Source organism: Orcinus orca, chromosome 14, assembly GCF_937001465.1.
Source record: "Orcinus orca chromosome 14, mOrcOrc1.1, whole genome shotgun sequence".
Taxonomy (NCBI): Eukaryota; Metazoa; Chordata; class Mammalia; order Artiodactyla; family Delphinidae; genus Orcinus; species Orcinus orca.
In genome coordinates, this window is record NC_064572.1 from 90,225,768 (window position 1) to 90,245,633 (window position 19,866).

At 59.7% G+C, this 19,866-nt stretch overlaps 1 protein-coding gene across 3 annotated transcripts; it reads right to left on the reverse strand.

Moving 5' to 3' along the window:
- Positions 1 to 252: 252 nt before the first annotated feature.
- TUBGCP2 (tubulin gamma complex associated protein 2) lies at positions 253 to 19,866 on the reverse strand. 3 transcript variants are annotated; one of them, XM_033420645.2, is made up of 19 exons: positions 19,726 to 19,866; positions 19,315 to 19,534; positions 16,971 to 17,140; positions 15,936 to 16,064; positions 15,099 to 15,245; positions 14,063 to 14,222; positions 10,510 to 10,717; positions 10,129 to 10,328; positions 9,689 to 9,878; positions 8,966 to 9,111; positions 7,340 to 7,520; positions 6,774 to 6,954; positions 4,377 to 4,549; positions 4,099 to 4,227; positions 3,706 to 3,826; positions 3,051 to 3,194; positions 2,802 to 2,930; positions 1,977 to 2,140; positions 253 to 514 (listed from the first exon to the last, which is right to left on the reverse strand). In XM_033420645.2, the coding sequence occupies exons 3-19, from the start codon at positions 17,118 to 17,120 to the stop codon at positions 379 to 381; spliced, it is 2,688 nt and encodes an 895-aa protein (XP_033276536.1). In that variant the 5' UTR covers positions 17,121 to 17,140; positions 19,315 to 19,534; positions 19,726 to 19,866; the 3' UTR covers positions 253 to 378. The 3 variants fall into 3 exon arrangements, with proteins under 3 accessions (XP_033276536.1, XP_033276538.1, XP_004265742.1); XM_033420647.2 differs by lacking the exon at positions 19,315 to 19,534 and having other exon boundaries at positions 15,936 to 16,031; positions 19,726 to 19,858; XM_004265694.4 differs by lacking the exon at positions 19,315 to 19,534 and having other exon boundaries at positions 19,726 to 19,858.

Sequence of the window (19,866 nt, forward strand, 5' to 3'; positions counted from 1 at the left end):
CAACGCCCTGCCTGCAGTGAGGGGTTCCTGCTGACCCCAGGGAGCCCAGCCCCACTTCACAGGGACCGGTGTGGACATCAGGCCCAGGCACCTTGGTGACTGTCCTGATGTTGTTCAGAGGCCATGTGTTCTCACTTTGTCTGACTTGAAACCAAAAAACTCTTTAAAGGGACTCCGCTCGCTTCAGGAAAGCGCGCAGACAAGCAGACCCTCTCTGGTCTGAGTGCACGAGCCCCAAGAAACGAGAGGAGCTGAGTGCAGACAATTCAACTTTATGTTTAAACAGGACACACACAGCACAAGCGTTCTGGAAACATGTGGTGAGAAACCTCTGAACTCATCCACCTGAGGCTTCAGCTGTGGCAGGAGCGGCTGGCCTCACTGCGCAGTGACAGCGACCCTGGGCGCTGGAGCTGGGGGCCCCCGCGGGTTGGGCACTGGGGGGGCTGCCTTCTGGCTCCTCTCTGCAGACAGGCGCTCCAGCCGCTCTGTGTAGAAGCCGTTGAAGTCGAGCCTGCAAGGGAAGTGGGCAGGGTCCCTGCAGATGCCTCCGTGGCCACACTGGCGATCCCCTTACCACCCCACGGTGAAGGGCATGGGAGGCACTCAAGTCTCCAGCACACGCGCACTCGGACACACATACAGGACCCAGGCGATACTGAGAATAAAGCTTAAAGACACAGGTGAGGGCTTCCCTGGTGGCACAGTGGTTAAGAATCCGCCTGCCAATGCAGGGGACATGGGTTTGAGCCCTGGCCTGGGAAGATCCCACATGCTGCGGAGCAACTAAGCCCGTGTGCCACAACTACTGAGCCTGTGCTCTAGAGCCCGCGAGCCACAACTACTGAGCCCGTGCACCACAACTACTGAGCCTGCGGTCTAGAGCCCGCGAGCCACAACTACTGAAGCCCGTGTGCCACAACTACTGAAGCCCGCGTGCCTAGAGCCCGTGCTCCACAACAAGAGAAGCCACCGCGATGAGAAGCCCGCGCACCGCAATGAAAAGTAGCCCCTGCTCGCCGCAACTAGAAAAAGCCCGCACGCAGCAACGAGGACCCAAGGCAGCCACAAAAAAAAAAAAGACACAGGTGAAGTGAGACAAACGTCTCCAGCCCCTGGACACTGGGGCTCTCTGAACCCCGGAGCCCAGGACATTGGAATGCCTGTGGGCAGAATAGGGCAGCCCAATGTTTGGCTGAGCCAGAGGCTACCCAACAGGAGGCTTCCCAGGGCAGGGACAGCCCCCTCCTCACCTGAACCCGCCCCCAAAGGGAGCAGGCCCGCCACGCCCCCTCTGAGGAGCAGGAAACCGCCAGCCCCAGGTCTGCAGGCCCCACCGACCGGCCCTCGGGCCCCGCGCACCCGTCCTCGCCGCTGCACGGTCCTCCCCACGGCCCCCCAGATTCCGCGGACTCCTGCTCGCGTCAGCCCTGCACGCTCGCCGCTCCCGGGGTCACGGGAGGTGGACCCCAGGGGGGCACCAACGTGGCCCTCGAGGCGCAGCAGGCTGGGCGAGCGCGGCCCTGACCTTCCATGCATTCCCCGGGGTCTCCTGACCAGCCGCCAGCGGGAAGGCAGCGCCTCCTCACTGCTCACCTGGAGACAGTGCGACGGCCCGCGGCTGGGGCCAAAGGGCCCTTCCAGTGTCCTGGGTCCCGGCTTGGGGCACAGCGGCCAGTGCAGCTGACCCAGGCCTGGCCCTCGGAACACAGAGAAACGGGGAGAGGGCTGATGGGGCGGCCTGACGTATACCAGTCAACACGGGCACGCAGGTGAGCATGCACACGAACACCCACACACGTGAATGCCCAGAGGCCACTCCTCCAGCAAGCGGCCAGCAGCGGCACACGGAGGCCAAGGGAGCCTCGGCTGAACACACGCGGCCTCAGTCACACCTGCGCCGAGTGGCGGGAGGGCGCGTGCGCCGGTGGGAGGGCGTGGCGGGGCAGGGCGCCGGCGGGGGCCGGTGCACCCACCTGGAGATGACGCTGGCCATGCCATGCTCGCAGTCGCTGGTGCTGTAGATGCTCAGCCGGGCCAGGAGGTCGAGCAGGTGGGCTGAGAAATTCTTATCGAACTTACTGATGGTGGCCTCGAAGCTGGAGGCCAGCTGCGGAGCGTCCACGTGCTCGGCCAGGCACTGCAAGACATGGCTGTCGTGACTCGGCCGCCCGCCAGCAGCTCAACCCCCTTCTCTCTTCTTTTTTAAATAGAAAAATGTGTCTCGGCAATTCTTCACGTGAAGAAAGGTAAAACGTTAGGCACTGTGAAAACCCCTGAGATGGCAGGACCTAGAGACGCTCCAGGCAGCCGGCCCTGCGGCCCCACCACACGGAGCCAGGAAGGACGTGAACCTCAGGGTTTCCGCGTGTGGCTCAGATCTTCCAGCTGACACTGTTTTCTCTTGACCGCCGCTCAGCAAGTGGGGGACCTGGGAGTGCCTACCCGGGCTCACCCTGCCCCGCCGCACCCCACCCTACAGGACACACACCTGCACCCGCCGAACCACCTGGCCCTTCCGGTTACAGACAGACTTTAATCACAGTGACCGCAGGCCCCTGCGGGGTATCCCCATGGCTCGGGCTTACCACACACCCCCTGAACGACGCAGCCTCACTGTGGGAAGTCGGGAAGGGAGATTCTCCGCGGCTTGTATTTGGAACATACATTTAAGAGCCTTTTTATCAACCAAAGGGAAGACAGGAATGGCGGGCTGTAGCAGCGCTGTGACCCTAATGCTGTGTCCAATCCCAGCGGGACAAAGGAGGGCGTCGGGGACGCCCGCTTGGCCACCCACCCACCTTGCGGGCAAGCTCCTTGCGGGCACGCTCCTCGGCCCGCTCGGCCTCCGTGGGCGGCCCCCGCATCGTGCCGTGCTCCAGTGTCAGGTGGCCCAGCTCGCTATCCAGTTTCATGCTCTGCGTGAACCTCTGGGGGTCGGGAGGAAATGCGCATCAGCCACGAGCAGCCCACTCGAGGAAGCGCAGCCCCCGCGGGGCTGGGACGGTCTGCAGGACTGGCGCCCGCCGCCCAGAGCCCCGGGGGCGCACCTGCATGCAGTTGGTGAACATGACGCACACGGACATGAGCTTGGAGAAGACACGCAGCAGTTCGGGGTTGGTCAGCATGCAGTCCTTCAGGCAGCTGTCCAGGAAGCTGGTGTGGTGTCCCAGCACGTCATCGATGTTGGAGGCCTGGGCGGGAGACACTGTCAGAGCCGCTCTGCTGAGACGACCGCACCGAGGCCCTGACTGGGCTGCTTTGTACGCTCTGTGTTGTTTCCATGTTTTAAACAATCCTGTGGTCTTTTGGGGGAAAACTTCAAAATATCGCTAAAAGGACACACTGAATGTGCCCCAAAAGGTCCAAGGCTTTCGTTCTTAAAGACAGAAAACAAGGAGGAAACACTGCCCCCTTGCACTTTCCGCTCCTGGAATTTGGTGACATGAACTTTTTGGCTGACGGTCCCCAGGGGCCCTGGGATGGGCCTGGATGGGGCGCTGACCCAGAGCCGAGGCTCCGAAGGAACTGCACACTCTTCTGGCAGCCTGAGCCTGGGCCACGCGGTCCTGCGTGCCCTGCCCTCCACTGCTAACACGGCTCTGGCGGCGTCGGGGGAGCCATCGGGGGAGCTGTCGGGTCTGTGCCCCACCTCCGCCTCCCTGACCTCTGACCAGGCGTCGTGACCAGCCGGGCTAAACTCACAGATCTCAGGCTCTTCTCCAGGACGTGCCAGGTTGGCTCCAGCACCTCAAACATCATGTAGTACTGGATGTTCTGGACGAAGTTGAGCATCCGCTGCCGCAGGGTGAAAGCGCCCGCGAACCTGCGCCAGGCGAAGGCGTCAGATACACAGGGCGCCCGCGGGCCCCCAGCACTCGCAAAGTGCCGAGCACCCCTGGGCCTGCAGGCGCTCCCAACCCTGGAGGAGCCGGAGGTCCACGAAGGGCTCTGGCTCAGACACGCCCCACCATCCCACAGTCTAACGGTAGCATGGAACATCAGAGACGTGGAGGCTGCACAGGCCAGCTCCTGGGTCTCCGTTTTCGGGGTGTGGAGAGGAACCACCCTGCTGCACAGGAGCCCCGGAGGACGTACCACTTGGCCGAGTGCAGGGAGTACTGCTTGGCAGTCTTGTTGCTGATCCAGACGTTGCAGAGCTGCCGTTCCACGTGCTTGCAGTAGAACATGTGTCTGAAGAGCATCTGATAGCGGGTCAGGGCTTTCCTGTGAAGAAGGAACAAAGCGGATTCCGACAGACGCCCGGGGGTTGTTGCCGGCACCAGACGTCAAAGGCGAGGCTCACGGGGCGGAGCGTGACCTGAGCAGCCAGTAACCCCCAAGGGCCTAAGCAGGCGCGAGAGCCTGATGCTTACCTGTTAATGATCAGAGACAGGGGCCACTTCACCACGTAGTCGAAGGAGAAGGCCTCCAGGCCGCTCAGCGTGAGTTCGGTGGGGTCAGCGTGGACCATCGCCTTCTCCTGCTTGGTCTCGATGGCGAGGACACGCAGAAGCTGGGTGATGAGGTCGTGAGGCATCAGGTCGATCTGGGGAAAGAGAAACAAAAAAGCATCAGGTCCCAACCCCACCCCGCCCCTACATCACGAAATGGAAAAGCGAGTCCAGGGCCGAGGAATCTCCTCCAGACATGGATTCTAAGTCTGGGAGGCTGGCTTAAAACACCAAACATCTAGTGATACACCTTAATTAAAAAACAAAACTGCTTTGAGTCAAAACAGAAAAAGAAGGGTACAGAGAAATTACTTTAAAAGCATCCCTGATGGTATCAAGGAGAAACAAGGGCAAGTGAGAAACCCTGAATCCCGCGAGACTCAGCCCTTCTCCACCACCTGCACAGGGCAGGCGGAGGGAGCACATGGTGAGGACGGCACGGCGGTTCTGGGCAGGGAATGTGGTCCACACACTGCCTCATTCACACCCTTACACGGTGCCACCTATGTGCCAGAGACGTGGGACAATTCCTGTAAACTGGTAAGAAACTGGGAGGATAGAGAATGACAGAACCACAATGAAAGACAAACAAGGAAGGATGAAGGAATGAACAGGAATCCACAGATGAGAACTCACGTCACCTGCTGCAGAAGTGGACCCTGAATGGCTGTGCTCCCTCCCACCAGGGCCGCGGCCGACTCAGCGGGCAGCCCAGGCCCGGGGACTGAGCATCAGAGATGTCAGTCCAGTGGAGCGCTGGCCGTGTGCTTTGACCCAAGAATCTGACTTCCCGGATCTTATCCTACAAGAACACTCCTATACCTCACAAGAGACCCCAAAACACATGAAGAGCGAGCTGCCAGAACTGAGAAGGGTCTACGATGACAGTGGGAGGCCTGACACCCTGCTGTCAGCAACAGAGACAACCAGGCAGGTCAGAGACGGGACATGAGCACAGTGAGCTGACTGCCCCCCATGGGACACGGCCCCAAGCAGCTAGTGCACACAGAACCCTCCCCAGGACAGACCACATGTGAGGCCACAAAGCAAGACTCAGTAAGGTTAACAAAACTGGTATCATGACACGCCCTCTGATTACAACAGGATGAAGTTAGAAATCAGTAAGAGGATAAAGTGAGAAAATTCACAAATAGTGAAAATAAAATATGCTCTTAAAAACAAATGGGTCAAGGAAGAATCACAAGAGAAATTCAAAAACATCTTGATACCAAGGGAAATGAAAACACTATAACCAAAACTGATGGGATGCAGTAAAAGCAGAGCTCAGAGAGAAACTCACAGCAGCAGATGCCCACGTTAAAAAAGAACAATCTAGGGCTTCCCTGGTGGCGCAGTGGTTGAGAGTCTGCCTGCCGAGGCAGGGGACACGGGTTCGTGCCCCGGTCTGGGAAGATCCCACATGCTGCGGAGCGGCTGGGCCCGTGAGCCATGGCCGCTGAGCCTGCGCGTCCGGAGCCTGTGCTCTGCAACAGGAGAGGCCGCAGCAGTGGGAGGCCCGCGCACCGCAAAAAAAAAAGAACAATCTCAAGTCAACAACCTAACTTTACAACTTAAGAAACTAGAAAAACAGAAAACTAAACCCGAAGTCAGCAGAAAGAGGAAGATAACGAAGATTAGAGAAGAAATAAACAAAACACAGAACAGAGAAACAACAGAGAAAATGGATGAAACCAAGTTAGCTCTCTGAAAGATCAGCAAACTTGGTAAGCTTTTAGTTACGTTTGACTAAAAAAAAGACAGAAGACTCATATTACTAAAATCAGAAATGGAAGTGGGGACATTACCGTCAACCTTACAGAAATAAACAGGATTATGAGAACTAATTCCTACACAAATTGCTAAGCACACACAAACTACCAAAACTGACTCAAGAAGAAACAGAAAATTGGAACAGACCTGTAACCGGAGAGGAGATGGAAGAAACAACGAACCTTCACAACAAAGAAAGCTTCACTGGTGAATTCTACCAAACACTCCAGGAAGAGCTGATACCAACCCTCTCGAAACTCTTCCAGAAATCCGGAAGAGGGAAACCTTCCAGATCAGTGTACGAGGCCAGAGATGCTACAGAAGACTAAAGCCAACATCCCTGCCAGAAACGGATGCAGAGTCCCCCAGAGACCCCGACCCCCCAGTTCAGCAGCCCATGGAGAGGCTCACATACCACGACCCCGAGACGTGTCCCTAACAGAGCCAAGGAAAACCCTGTGAGCATTTCAACCGAGGCAGGAAAAGCACTCCTCAAGGGCTGGCTTCTGCTGTTTCTCTCTCCAAGGTCCCTGGGGGGTGCCTGCTCACCTTGAGGTCGTCTTTGAAGGGGTCGGTGTTGGCGGTGCTCATGCGCAGGGCCAGTTCCAGCAGCGCCTCCAGACGGGTGGGCGTGATGTCGTCCACCGGCTTCTTCAGCTCCTCCTCCGTGAGGTCCATGAAGTGCACAAAGAAGTCGCCCTGGTCCATCAGGAAGTAGCGCTTGATGGACCTGCGGGCAGGAGAGGTGAGAGGCCGTGGACACGAGGATGGCCCAGACCCGCAGAGTGCTCCCTACGAGGGGTGATGGGGGGAGCTGGGTGGAGACTGGGAGGAGGTTCCCATGCCCACAGGTGCCCTGAGTCCACGGGTGCCCACGCCAAGAAATACATTTACGGGGGGAGCAGGGGTCAGCTCCAAATGTGCTGAAATGAACAGTGGGGTCACAGCACTGTGCAGGACATGCTGCCAGAAAGGCACTGGGGACCGCAGACAGGTCCCTGGGAGGGCAGGGGGCCAAGGAGGGGGCTGGCGGCCGCAAGGAGGGAGCTGTGCCACCGCAGACGAGGGGACGTGGGCACACACGGCCCTCTGTCGGCCCCTGGGGGCGGGCGCACCTCAGGCGGGCCACAAGCTCCTTCTCCTCCGTGAGGAAGTCCAGCAGCACCTTGCTGGCGTAGCTGAAGGCCTTCTCGATCTGCTCCACGTACGCACGCTCCTTCAGCGTGTAGATGACCTCTTTGGCCACAGGGCAGGTGACGTCACGGCCACACTCTCTGACCACATTCAGATATTTTCCTGGAAAGGGATGGAAACAGTCAGATTACCATGCTTGCTGTATACGTGATAACTCACAGGCCTGAACCCCAGACATCGCAGCCCCAGTGCCGGCCAGAGGCAGGCAAGAGAACCAACCAGCTGAGCACAGTCCCTAACCCCTCGCCCAGAGCAGAGCAGCACAGCTGTCACCACAAAGGGCTGCAACCTCCTGTGACTTCATACCTGCACTTGCCTCATCAAGGGCACAGGAATAACCTCAGAGAGCCTCACGGGAACCAGACGCTACACCACCTTCCAGCCCCCATCTCAGAACCAAAGTGTGAGGCTCTGGCTGGAGCATGTCTCCAGGTAACTCATCCCACATGTGTCTCTCAGTCACGTTCCTGACCGCAAGGAGATGACTAAAAACCCTGCCAGCCCAGCGGGGCACGTGTCCTTTACTGCTTTTCCTGTGCTAGCCTGTGATACTGAGAAATAAGACACATACCTCTGGTCTTTGTTCTTGGTTCCTGGCACTGAGCTCCTACAACCCTTGGGATTTTGTGGTTCACAAGCCCCTTTCACCCACACCTGAGTTTACACTCGCAAGGTGACTCCTGGCCATCCCTACAGAGCTTCAGGATGGGGGCTGGCGGTCGGAGGAACCAACCACATGATGGGGGAGTGAAACCCTCAGCCCCGTCCCGACATCTGGGGCGGGGGGAGGGGCTGGAGGCTGAGTTAATTCCCAACAGCCCACGAGCCGATCAGCCGTGCCCTGTCCCAGAACCTGCAGGGAAACCCTGCGGGAAGGGGTTTGGAGAGCTTCTGGGCTGGTGAACGTGTCCACCTGCCAGGAGGGTGGTGCCCGGCACACCCCAGCTCCACGGGGACAGACTCTCCCGTGCTCGGGACCCTTCCACACCTGCCCCATGGACCCCCTCATCGGGCTGCTCATCTGCATCCTTTACAACATCCTCTGTAACAGACCAGCGATCTAGTTAAGTCAAGCGTTTTCCTGAGTCTGGGAGCTGTCATGGCAAACATCGAACCTGAGGAGGGGGTGGTGGGAACCCGATTCATGGCCACACTGCATGGAGTGCAGTGGCCTGGGGACCCGACACTTGTGACCGGCACCTGGTGGGGGCAGCCTCGAGGGACGGAGCCCTGACCCTGTGGGGCCTGCACTGACCATGGCACATAGTGCCAGAACTGAGTTAAATGGGGGAACACCCAGCTGGTGTCCACGGGGAGCGGAGAACTGGCTGTTGTGCGGAAACCCGCACACCTGCAGTCAGAAGTGCTGGGAGCAGAAAACAGTCTTCCTTTCAGTGGCCACAGAGCTTTAAGAATCACAAAAGGACGGCAAGTCCAGCTCGGGTGGGGGACAGAGTGAGTCCACCGGGCGCCGCCGGCACTGCGGGCGCCTAACCTGGGCAGGTGGGGACACGAGACAGCCCGCCAGGCCCCGCCCCCACGGTCACCTGTGCTGAGCACCTTGCCCGCCATCTTCTGCAGGAAGGACGGGATCTGCCGCTGCACCACGGTGTAGCGCTGCTCCCAGTACCTGTCGTTGTAGTCCTCCTGGATCTTCTCCTTGCGCAGCTCTCGCTCCTCCACCATGAACTCGCTGAAAGGCATGGGCGCCGGTGACGGGCAGATCTCGCCACACAGGCCGCCGCAAACAACGGGAGTCCACGGGGGCCACGGACAGCCTCGCCGCCCTTCATTCTCAGCCGCGAGTGAAGATACACCCACAGACGCCCATGGGGCGAGGTGCTCATTACCGGGCGCAGAGGGGACTGAGGTCTGCAGAGCTGGACAGGACGCTGACTCCACTTTACTCCACCCGCCCCCCCCACGGGAACCTCGCGTGTTCTTCCATCTCGAACACGGGCAACAAGACAACACTCCCATCGGGGCCCATGTTCCTATCACCAGCAGAGCCAGACACCCTGACGCCACCTACGCTTACCGTGGAAGGGCTTCCTTGCTAGGCCCTCATGCTAGATTTTGTCATCTGGGTCGTTAGTAAATTATGTCTAGACAACAGGCTCATTTTTTTAATGTTCCGACGTGTACAACAGATACACGTCAGCATAGAACCCTCCGTGAGCTGACGCGCTTCACGTTGTGCGCTGAGCGTGGCGTCAGCTGAGAAGGGCCCGCAGGCCCCCACCTCACCCCGCTGCCTCCGCGGCCCCTACCTGTATGGGTCGTCGATGATGCCCCTGTAGATCCACTTCTCCAGGATCTCGAAGTAGGGCACGCTGGCGGCCGTGGTGAGGTACAGACACAGCTCCTGAGCCTGGCTGTCGCCCGTGTAGCTGAAGCTGCGGTCGTGCAGGAGGCTCAGGGTCGACCCCCCGACACACTCGCCTTTGTCCACCGAGGTGGCTGCCAGGGGAGAGGACGGCGCTCAGTGCTGAGAGGGCCACTGGGCCACCACGAGCTAGAGCCCCTCCTCAGGGGACAGGCCTTCCTTTTGGGATAAACTCCAACTATAAAGCTGTGGTTTTTGGAAGCTCCCGGAGTCTTCCTCCCGCAAACTAATAAAACACAAAGCTGCGCGGCTTTCGCCTCACAAAGTAAGAATCGGAGGACGAGTGCCCTGGCCCAGGGTGTCCCTCCCGCCAGGCCCGCGCACCCAGGGAAGCCAGGATGTCCACGGTACGCATGGCCGGCTGGATGTGGAACCAGAGCTTCTGCAGGGACAGGAGGCCCTGCCTCTGCAGCTGCTCCAGCTGCGTGACCAGGATCAGGTACTCTTTTACCAGTGTTCTCATGGCGGCTGCCAAGGCGTGGTTCACCTGCCCGTACTCGAAGGAGGACTTTTCCTCGACGAACCTGCAAGGAAAGCAGCCCAGAGCACCGGGCGGGTGAGAGCTGTGTCTCAGAAGGGATGGTCGGAGCCTCTTCCCCAACCCCAGAGGGCACCGTGGGCAACGCCTCCCTCCCTCTTCCAGGCCCAGGAGTGAAGCTGCAACTGTCCCCGCAAGGGGCTGAGTGCGCTTTGCTGGGTGCCTACCTGGTCACGGTGGAGTAGCTGGAGGCTGCCGGGAGGACCCTGCTCACCAGCTCCCGGATGGACAGGTCCAGGCTGGGGTCCACGAGGAAGGTGCGGCTCTGCCTCCCCGTGAGGGGCTGGGCGGTGACGTACCTGCCGTCCACACCCACCAGCACGTACAGCAGGTCCTCCACGACGGCTGCCTCCTGGGCGGCCAGGGGCAGTGTGCCTGTGGGCACAGACGCCAGCTGGCCTCGCCTCCCCCAGACCCCCCTCCGCCGCCCCTGGGTGACTCCCTCCAGCGCTGGTGGACCTGAAAGCCAAGGCGATCCCTCGGCTTAGCTGATCCCGTCGGGGCACCACAGGCTGAGATTACACAGCCCGGATCGGCCTATTGGAGCCTGAAAGCAAGTAAAACCCTCCACACGGACATAACCCGCGTGCACTCAAAAGGATGAAGTCGGGAACGACAGAGCTTCTGACACGTGTCGCGCTCGTGACACTCACTACAGCCAGGTGAGCCTGCGTCACTCAGGGAGAAAAAGGTTTCCTCTGAAGCTCTAAAACGCTGATGATTTCTCTCTCACAGTGCGAGATGGTTCCCTTTGACCCCGATGGACTCAGGACAGTCACAGGCCACGGACCAGGGCTGCCCCCCAAATGCCTCACAGCCCCAGCGGCTCCCCACTTCTTGGTTCTCAGCCCAGATGGCCCTCGGCACCCTCCCGACACTGCTAGGCCAGAGGCAGAACCGGGAAAGAGGCGTCCAAGAGACCGCTGGCGCCCTCTGGGCGCCTGTGTCAGCCCCAGGGCACCCAGAACCGGGGCCTGGCAGCTTGGGATGGGGCGCACCACACGCCCACGCTTACAGAAGCCCCGCTGGCCTTGCACATCCGCGGGTGCACACCTGCCGGTGGAAGCAGGATGGGTCTGAGCCAGTGGCCCCCTGTCCAGGCACACGGATCACTCTGGACTCAGAGCTGCCCCTGAACTTCAGGTGGTTTTCCTCCACGGCTCTGGCAGGTCCGACTACGACCTCAGGACCCCTGAGGGAGGCAGGTCCGGCTGCCTGACCCCCAAGTGCAGGGCTGCTGACCTCTGCACTGCTTACCACCAACCTTGGCATCTCCCTGGCCAAGGCCCGGCTGAGGCTCTCGGGCTGCAGGCCCCGGGGCAGACGCCACCCAGGCCCCAACCCCTCTCCCCGCCAGCGGGTAGAGCAGAGTGTCGCAGGCTGCGTTATTGTGAGCCGGACCAAGAGACTATGTACAGGACCTTCGGGAGGCACGGCCAGCTTGAGGCCTAGCTCTGAGGGACACAGTGCAGGGGCTGGGATGGGAGGCTGCACAAGCCGCCAGGGTCTCCGCAACTCACTGGGGTGCAGGGCACAGGCCGGACACGCAAAGCCGGCTCTGGGACGACGGAGACGAGCACTGGGGCCGGGCAGGGCAGGGCTCAGGTCTGTACCCTCGTGTAGGGCCACTGGCCACCAAGGTCAAGTTAAAGAAAACCAAAAATCCAATTCTTAGCCACGCCAGCCATCCAATGCCCACCAGCTGCATGTGGCCGGTACATGCACTGGACGAGACAGAAAGTTCTGTGGGACGTGCTGAGACCCCAGCTGTTGGGAATGGACAAATGCCCTCGGGCTGAAAGCGCAGGTGGAGGTGGGGCTGGGGCCAGGCTGGCGCAGCGGGAGGGACGCAAACACCACACAGCGAGCAAGAGACGCTGGGGAAGGTCGGAGCCCGTTGTAGACACGCTCAGCACACAGATTCTCCCGGACTTCAGGAGAGCGGCGCCAGGGACAGAGCTGGGGTCACACGGGGGACGCCGGATTCCTTCAAACTGATGTGGTCACCCGGGAAGGGGACATTTGGCGAGAGCCAGGAGCACGGCCTAAGGATGCGAGACAAAGTGGGGGGAGGGGTCCCTGGGGGCCGGGGGTCTGTGGCGCAGGACAGCACCTGTGCTGCCCAAACGTCCAGAAAAGCGACTGCGTCCGCAAGACCTGAGCCCGAGGCTCGGGGCCCCATCAGAGGCTGCTGCACGGGAGCTGCACGCGCGGTTAGAAGACGCCCGCGCTCGTGACCTTGGGGACGAGGCCCTGGGTCAGGGCAGGACCCGTGAGGGCGGGAGGCGCCACGCCGTGTGGCCGTGGATGGGCTGGCCCAGGTGGGCACACGGAGCTGCAGGCCGGTGCGAGGAGGGTCAGCCCGGCTGTGGGTGGGTGGCGGGCAAGTGGGTTGGGGGGGACCTGCCTCAACAGGGACTCAGACGGCAAGACGACTAGGGACGGCTGGTGGGGGGGACACCGCGCGGGTGGTGGGGGTGTCCCACAGGGCCGCTGCACATCACCTGAGGCAGGTCCCTCCTGGGTGAGGCTCTGCCAGGGGGAGGCCAAGGCACCTGAGCATAGACGGGGCCAGGGGGCCGTGGAGGCTGCATCAGGGCCTGAGGCACTGGGCCAGGGGGTGACAGAGGGCAGTAGTGACAAAAGGCCTGTGGGATGGGCGTCAATCCCGCCTCCGGAGCCCACGGGGTGCGGCTGCAGAAGGGACATGGGCCAGGCTGCCCATCCGTACAGAGTTCTCCCCGGGAATGGTGTCACTCAAGGCAGCCTCGGAGCCACCCCCATGCGAGGCCCGCCCGCCGTGGCTGCTGTGTGCGAGCAGCCACACAGGAAACCTACACGGGAAACCTTGCACGTCCAAACCGTAAGCGCGTCCTGCCCTGGAGAGCCAGCGCCTGGCCGCCTCCGCTCTGGCCGAGCCTCCCCCGAAGGCGCCTCATGCGGGCCTGGAGCCTCCGTGGCTTCTAACTGGTCCAAGCCTGCACGCGCAACACGGAGACGCCACGACCACGGGGAACAGACTCCAAAGTCCTCCAGATTCTGCCGCATGTGCAGCGGAGCCCAAGGCGTCTCATCTGCCTGCCCAGCCAGACCCTGGGAATGCCAGGCCCCAGGCCTGCAGACCGGGGCCCCCGCCTGCCCTGCTTCTCGCCCTTGGATGTGGCCCCGGGGCCCAAGCTCCTCTGATGGCCACAGAGCGGGCGCGGCCACACTCCCCTCCCCAGGCGGGCTCTGTGGGTGCCTCTCTGTGAGCACTGAGTGTTCCCTGCTGCCCCTGCTTCCCGTGTGCCCCGGGAGCCAGAAGGCAAGACGGTGGTCAAACCCACGTCCCCAGATGCCCCACAGTCCATCTGAATGCGACACACATAGGCCGGTGTGGCCAAGGCCGTGTCACCCGTGTAGCAGAATCTACAGCGGCATGACTCACTGTTGGGAAGGCCGACCCGGTGATCCTGCCGTCCCAGGGCTGCCCGAGCCCCGGGACGCAGGCGCTCCTGAAAGCCAGGCAAGAGCCAGCCCAGACATTGGCACACCACCACCCACTGCTGACCAGGGATGGGAACATGAAGGACGGTGTCTGGCGGGCACTGCTCCTTGCCGCGTGGCCAAGGGCAGCAGAGGGCCCGGGTGATGGCACAACACCGGCCCGCCGTCTCCACAGGGCTCAGCCCTCCCTGCCGCGGCGAGGCCCCTGCGGTCAGAAGTCGGTGCGTCACCTACCGATGGGCACAGCCGCGTCCATGCTCGCGCCTGAGCCCGTCAGGAAGTCCCCGAGCAGCATGGGCCTCTCGTATACCCACGCTGGGAAGACAGGGAGGCGCTGGCCCAAGTTTTTTTTGTTCTGCTTGTCTCGAAGCATCTTTCTCGTGAGTTCCAGAGACTGGTGGGGAGGTTTTTAGAAACAAAAAAGAAAGATACGCCTTCAGTACAAACACTTAAAACCGACACATCCGCGGTACGAAAAAGCAGATCCCTGAGCACACGTGTGAACGGAAACACACGTGTCTGAGCCCATCGCAGTGCAAGGGGCCGGGGACAAGGCAGACGGGGCCCAGCCCCTCATCAGGGTCTGGACTGCACGGGGCCCACAGGTAAAGCTGGAGCTCTCGCACGGAGCAGGCCCACTCCCGGGACCTCCGGGCACAGCTCACCGCTTTTCCCAGTGGCATGAGGTCTAGGCCCGAGCTGCCAGGTGAAAGGAAGGCCCAGTGAGAGTTGGCCGGATAAGGGGCACCCCTACCCGAGCCCCTCGGGGCTGAGGGACAGAGGGAGATGGCCACTCTGGCTCGGGCAGGGAGCCGTGATCCCCACGGGTGCCCAGCTTTCAGAGCACTGGCAGGGGGCGAGGGGGCGTCGAGGAGGGGGCAGTGGTGGGAGGACCACATGAGGTGGGGACACAGGACATGCCCAACCCACACCGGCCTGCAGCTCAGACCTCAGGAGGCAGCTCTGAGTGGCTCGAGAGCCAGAGGCAAGACCGTGGGAACACAGAAGGACGGCAGGAGACCAGGGCTGGACACAAAGTCAAAGGCAAGAAGAGCGGCAGGTGAGGGAGATAAAGTATCACCTCAAACCAATTGCCCGGCGTCGATGAGGGGAGCCGGGACTTGCACCGGCCAAGCCTACAGAATGGGCGGGCAGCAGGAGCTGACCCCCGGTGAGTCAGAACCCCCCGCCCGGCGCCCGGAGCTCGTGTCCCAGAGCCAGGCCCCTGCCGGGCCAGAATCCACACCCAGACGCCTCTGCCACACGGCACCTGCTGCCACGTGGGGCCCGTGGCCACGCTGCCCAGCTGCTTCCTCAGCTCCTCCAGCTCCTGCACGGAGATCCTGGAGGCTGCGGCGGGGGCGCCGGCCACGAGCTCCGCTCTCTCCTTGGCGTTCTGCTGTAAATACTGCAGGGTCTGGAAGCACACGGCCCCGGCGTCACGCGGGCCTCACGCTCGGGCCCTCCGCCGGGCACTGCCGCCCCGCCCCACTGACCCCAGCTGCAGCCTCCACGCGGAGGCCGAGAGCAGGGGCCCCGCTCGTCCTGGAGCGGCAGCCTGCTCTCCCGACGCTGCCCGCCACGAGGCGCCATGCCCCCAGATCACGGCAGGTCGGGATCCCAGACCCTGTTCCCAGTGGCTCAGCCTTTTCTCCACGAGACCGGCCTCCCTTGCTGCTCGAGACCACGCCCCTTTATCTGTCCCGGCGCGGTGGCCACCACGCGCCCGGCCACATGCTTCCCCGCTGAACGGACCCTGGGCCTCGTGATGCGAAAGGAAGCGCCAACCAGCCCTGGATGCCCTGGGCCGGGGCTCCTCAGATGGCATGCACTTCCCTCAGTATCACAGGTAACACAGGCTCAGTTTAGCACAGACAAGAGCACGGCCTGGACAACGAAGGTCAAAGGCCCTCTGCCCCAGAGGCCGCTGCTAGCGCTGTGCTCATCTCCACCACGTTGCTTCCGTTCGGGGGCACGCACCTCAGTGCTACAGGTGTGAGGCCGGGGCGGTTAACGGGGGGCCGCCAGGCGGGACAGCCGTCCATCATCCCCGCAGACGCAGAGAGGCTCTCCTCCTCACACAGCCACCCCCGAGCCCGGCACCCACCTCCCTGTCCTCTGTGAGCTTCGACAGCAGGTACACCAGGGGGTCAAGGTTCCTCGTGTTCTTAGATTTCAGCTCATCATATTTCTTCAGAAAGTCCTCAGGAGTACGAGAAAATTCTGCTATTTTAACCTCAAAAGCACAGACAGAATGATTTAGAGACGATAACTAGGAACTTTAAAAAGCCTTGCAAAAACTAAACCCAAAAGAAGAGTGAAGTTAGGCAGATGGAATAGTCACGTGTCTCTAAACTAAAACGAAGAAAACTCATCAGGATGCTTTGTTAAACTCACCCATATTCTCTTCTGTGGTTTCTTCCACGTTATACTTCCTAAGCCTTAGGTCAGACCATAACCACCTATGTTTTTCCTAATAGTGTATATGCATTCTTTCCATGCACTTAACTCTTTTCCCTCTGGAATCATTATTACACACACGTTCCGGGGCTACGTTTTCTCACTGATTAAAATGCTCCCCTTAAAATAAATTGGACATAACTACGTATCCTAAACTCTCTATTCTGCTCAGTAAGTTTTCTGAATTATCCTTGTGCCATCATTAAGCTGTTAAAATAAATGAAGCCTCATAATGTGTTTTTAAAATAGACTTCTAAATTGTCTTTTACTGAAAACCTATAACTTAGAATTTTACATTATTTGAATTTCAAAAAATCCAATTTGAAGGGATTTCACTGTGGCTAACGCCAGGAGCTTCCTTTTTCACCCATAGGAGAATCTGTGTCACGATGTGAACAGAAATCAGGACCATCTGGGCCTCCCTCCTTATGGGGCACAGGGAGGGCGTGGCTGGGAGTCTGGGTTCCCAGGTCAGGCTGCCAGTCCAACACTCTCCCCGAGCCTTCATTTACTCATCTGTGCAACGGGTGATGGGGAGAAACCAACGGAAGCAGAGCGGAGCAGAGAACGTGGCCCATGAAAAGCATCTGACAGCATTGTCTGCCAGCGTACCGGCACCGCTGTGGCTGCTCGTCAGAAGGTGAACTTTGTGCCCAGTGCAGCACCGGGGACAGGCACTCACTTTGGCGCTGTGTGCAGACACAGTGGTTGTGACATACGGGGTCCTATTCTTCTGTAGCAGGTCAATGTAGACCTCGGCCCCGTCCCCTCCGTGCACTCGCAGCAGGCTGAGCAGCTCATTGACGTCGTGGTGAATTCGAAATTCACTCATGATTTTGGCTCTGTGTTCTCCTAAAGGTAAGAGGAGAGCCCTTTATAAATCAAGAGGCTATAAGTTAAAAAGTTTTAAAGCAATTGAATTGGCCAATGTCAGGTCTTTGAGAAGCCAAATTGTCACAGAGCCCATCCTGGCCTGAAGGTTCCCCATGAAGACACCACCACAGCCTGCTCCGACCAGCATGTGGGGCCCCTTCCTGGGGAGACTCGCCCTCCTCACCCGCTGCTGGGGTCTGTCATTCTCACTGGGCGCTGTCTCAGTGGGCAGCTCCCATGGGAATCAGTGCTGAGCCCCAGCAGCTCCAGCCAGGTTCCAGGCTCACTCCTCAGCTCGGGGGGACTGGCACGTGCATACAGAGTGGACGTGGCCCTAAGGCCTGGGCCCCCATTCCTCCTGGGTGACCCCAACCACACGTGGCCCTGGGCCAGCAGGGAGCTGCTCCCCTCAGGTGGCAGACAGCACTTTCTAGTCCCAGCTGTGCAGATACAGTGATCCCAGCCCTCCAGGGACCCTGATCTATACAGGGAGCTCTGCACAGGCCTAAGCCACCACCCCTCGCGGCTCCCCCTGTGAGGTCCACACCTACAGCTCCAGCTGCCTCCAGCTGTGTGTTCTCTGTGCACTCTGGTAACCAGGATGCTGCCTTTTCTCGCCCAGGCTGGGCTTTGCTAAGACTGCTACACATCTCCTATGTACTTGAGCTGGGTGGGCTTCCCCTTCAGCTCAATCTGCCCTGTCCATCAGATGTTCTAGGGTCTCCCCACTGGATCTCATTTATGGTCAAAACCATAAATGAGATCCCATCAAGAAGACAGTGGTAGCCTGCAAGGGGACCTCTATGCAGATGTCCCCAAAGGGACAGTAGTGGCCTGCAGGGGGACTTCTGTTCTCCCACTGATGACTGGTCCAATTAGCCATTATTATTAAGAGTAAGACAGACAAACACGGGCAATTAGTCATAGATTCAACAAATAAACACGAGCAAACTTTACACGCTTCACATAAACGTTTCAACGCGGCTACGCAGGGTTCATAATTTGGGATCATGAACAACAAAAGACTTGGAAATTACAGGCAAAGTCATTTCTGTATGTGATTTTTCTGAGGAAAGGGTCTTTCAACAGATTCTCAAAGGCTGTGACCCTAAAAAGGTTAGAACGGCTGTGTCAACAGCTCCAGTGAAGACAAGCCATGAGTTAACAGCAGGTGGGGAAGGCTCGACACACACGCCCACAACGTGGATATTAATTTGTACCTCTACATCCAGAGAGTCTAATCCTGAGTGATGGAAAACAAGTTCCCCACATACAAATATCACAGTCACCTACGTAAACGTCAAATAGCGGCCAGAGGCAGGGTGTCTCCAAACACGAAAGCAGAACAGTTAAGTGTGAGCTGGTGTGGAACTCGCCAGCATGCACACATTTTACACCAGGAGGCGCTCACGGTGACCACAGTCATGGGCACGGGGCCTGGGCTGCGGGATCCCAGGCAGCCTGAGCCCTGACTTGGTGCTTCCAGGCTGTAGGGCCCTGGACAAGGAGCCTGTCCTCTGTAAGCTTTCTCTGAAAAGGGGCGAGTACTAGACCCTGCCCACGAAGCTGTTGTGGAGATTAAATATAGCACCTAAGGGCCTGCACTGTTGTTATCAGAAAAGCAGAAACAAACTTTGCTATTGCTACACGTGGCCAACCACCTGGAAACACCCGCTGTTACCCGAGAAATGGAAAACTGGAACTGAACCACTGCCAGCATCCTCAACTATCACCTTCTAATTAGTCACAGAGCGGCTGAATGAGGCACTGCGAACTACAAACAGAAAAGACAGCACGGAGCTCTCCCACTGATGGCCTCTTCCATTCCAAGGGCAACTGCTTTTACCCACATTCTACGAGATTTCCAAGGACCGCGGGGTGTTCTCTAACAGCTGGACTGAGGACCACTTTGGCCACCTAGGCGGCATGGACACTGCATTTGCCATCTCTCCACCAGTCACAAGTGGGTGGACAGGGCTCTTCAGAAGAAAGATCATTTAAGTAAATGCTTATTTAGAAACTATCTTCGTGAACCTTGACATCTGTGGTAGAAACAAGCGCAGACATTCCACATCACAAGTATTAATACTACAAGGAGCCTGCTGTTCCACGCGGATGTGGGGAACCATTCCTGCAAGATCTGTGGCTCTCACCTGCAGGTAGCACCTCCCCAGCTCAGCTGATCTTTTTAATGCTCCCTTGGGCTTCACCCTACTGGTCGCCACCAACGGGCCCACAGACCCCGGTGATTGAGGGTGAGCTGCCGTGGGGCCGCGGGACCGGCACAACAAATCGCGAATTTCCCAAACACCACTCGGGCTCCAGTCTGCGAACTGGTCTGGAGACAAGGATGGTCCAGAGGCCGCGGTAGCCCTTCAGGTGGGAGACAAGGCGGGGGTGTGTGGGAGGGAGGCCGAGGGTGATCGCAACGAGGACGGGAGGGAGGAGGGAGGGAGGGAGCCTCTACAGCCAGGAGCCTGTGCTGCTCGGGGCCGGGAAAGGGACCCGAACCATCGGCTGGACGCGCGAGGCCAGCTCCGCATAGAAGCCGCCCCGGGACTCACCGCAGGGGCGCGCCCGGCCCGAGCCCGCCAAGCCCGTCAAGCCCGCAGGGCAGCCCCGCCGGCGGCGGAAGTGGCGCTCTACGTCACGTCCGGCCCCGCCCCGGCCGGCTGGCGGACGGTGGCCGACCGGCCGTGGCGCCG

What these genes read in the sequence shown, in the direction of transcription:
- TUBGCP2 (XM_033420645.2), bottom strand. Translation starts at nt 17,120, where the DNA reads ATGAGTGAATTTCGAATTCACCACGACGTCAATGAGCTGCTCAGCCTG. An exon ending in AGCTCACAGAGGACAGGGAG is followed by an intron (nt 15,246 to 15,935) that starts GTGGGTGCCGGG and finishes GTGTGCTTCCAG; the next exon opens with ACCCTGCAGTATTTACAGCA. An exon ending in GGACGCGGCTGTGCCCATCG is followed by an intron (nt 10,718 to 14,062) that starts GTAGGTGACGCA and finishes CTGTGCCCACAG; the next exon opens with GCACACTGCCCCTGGCCGCC.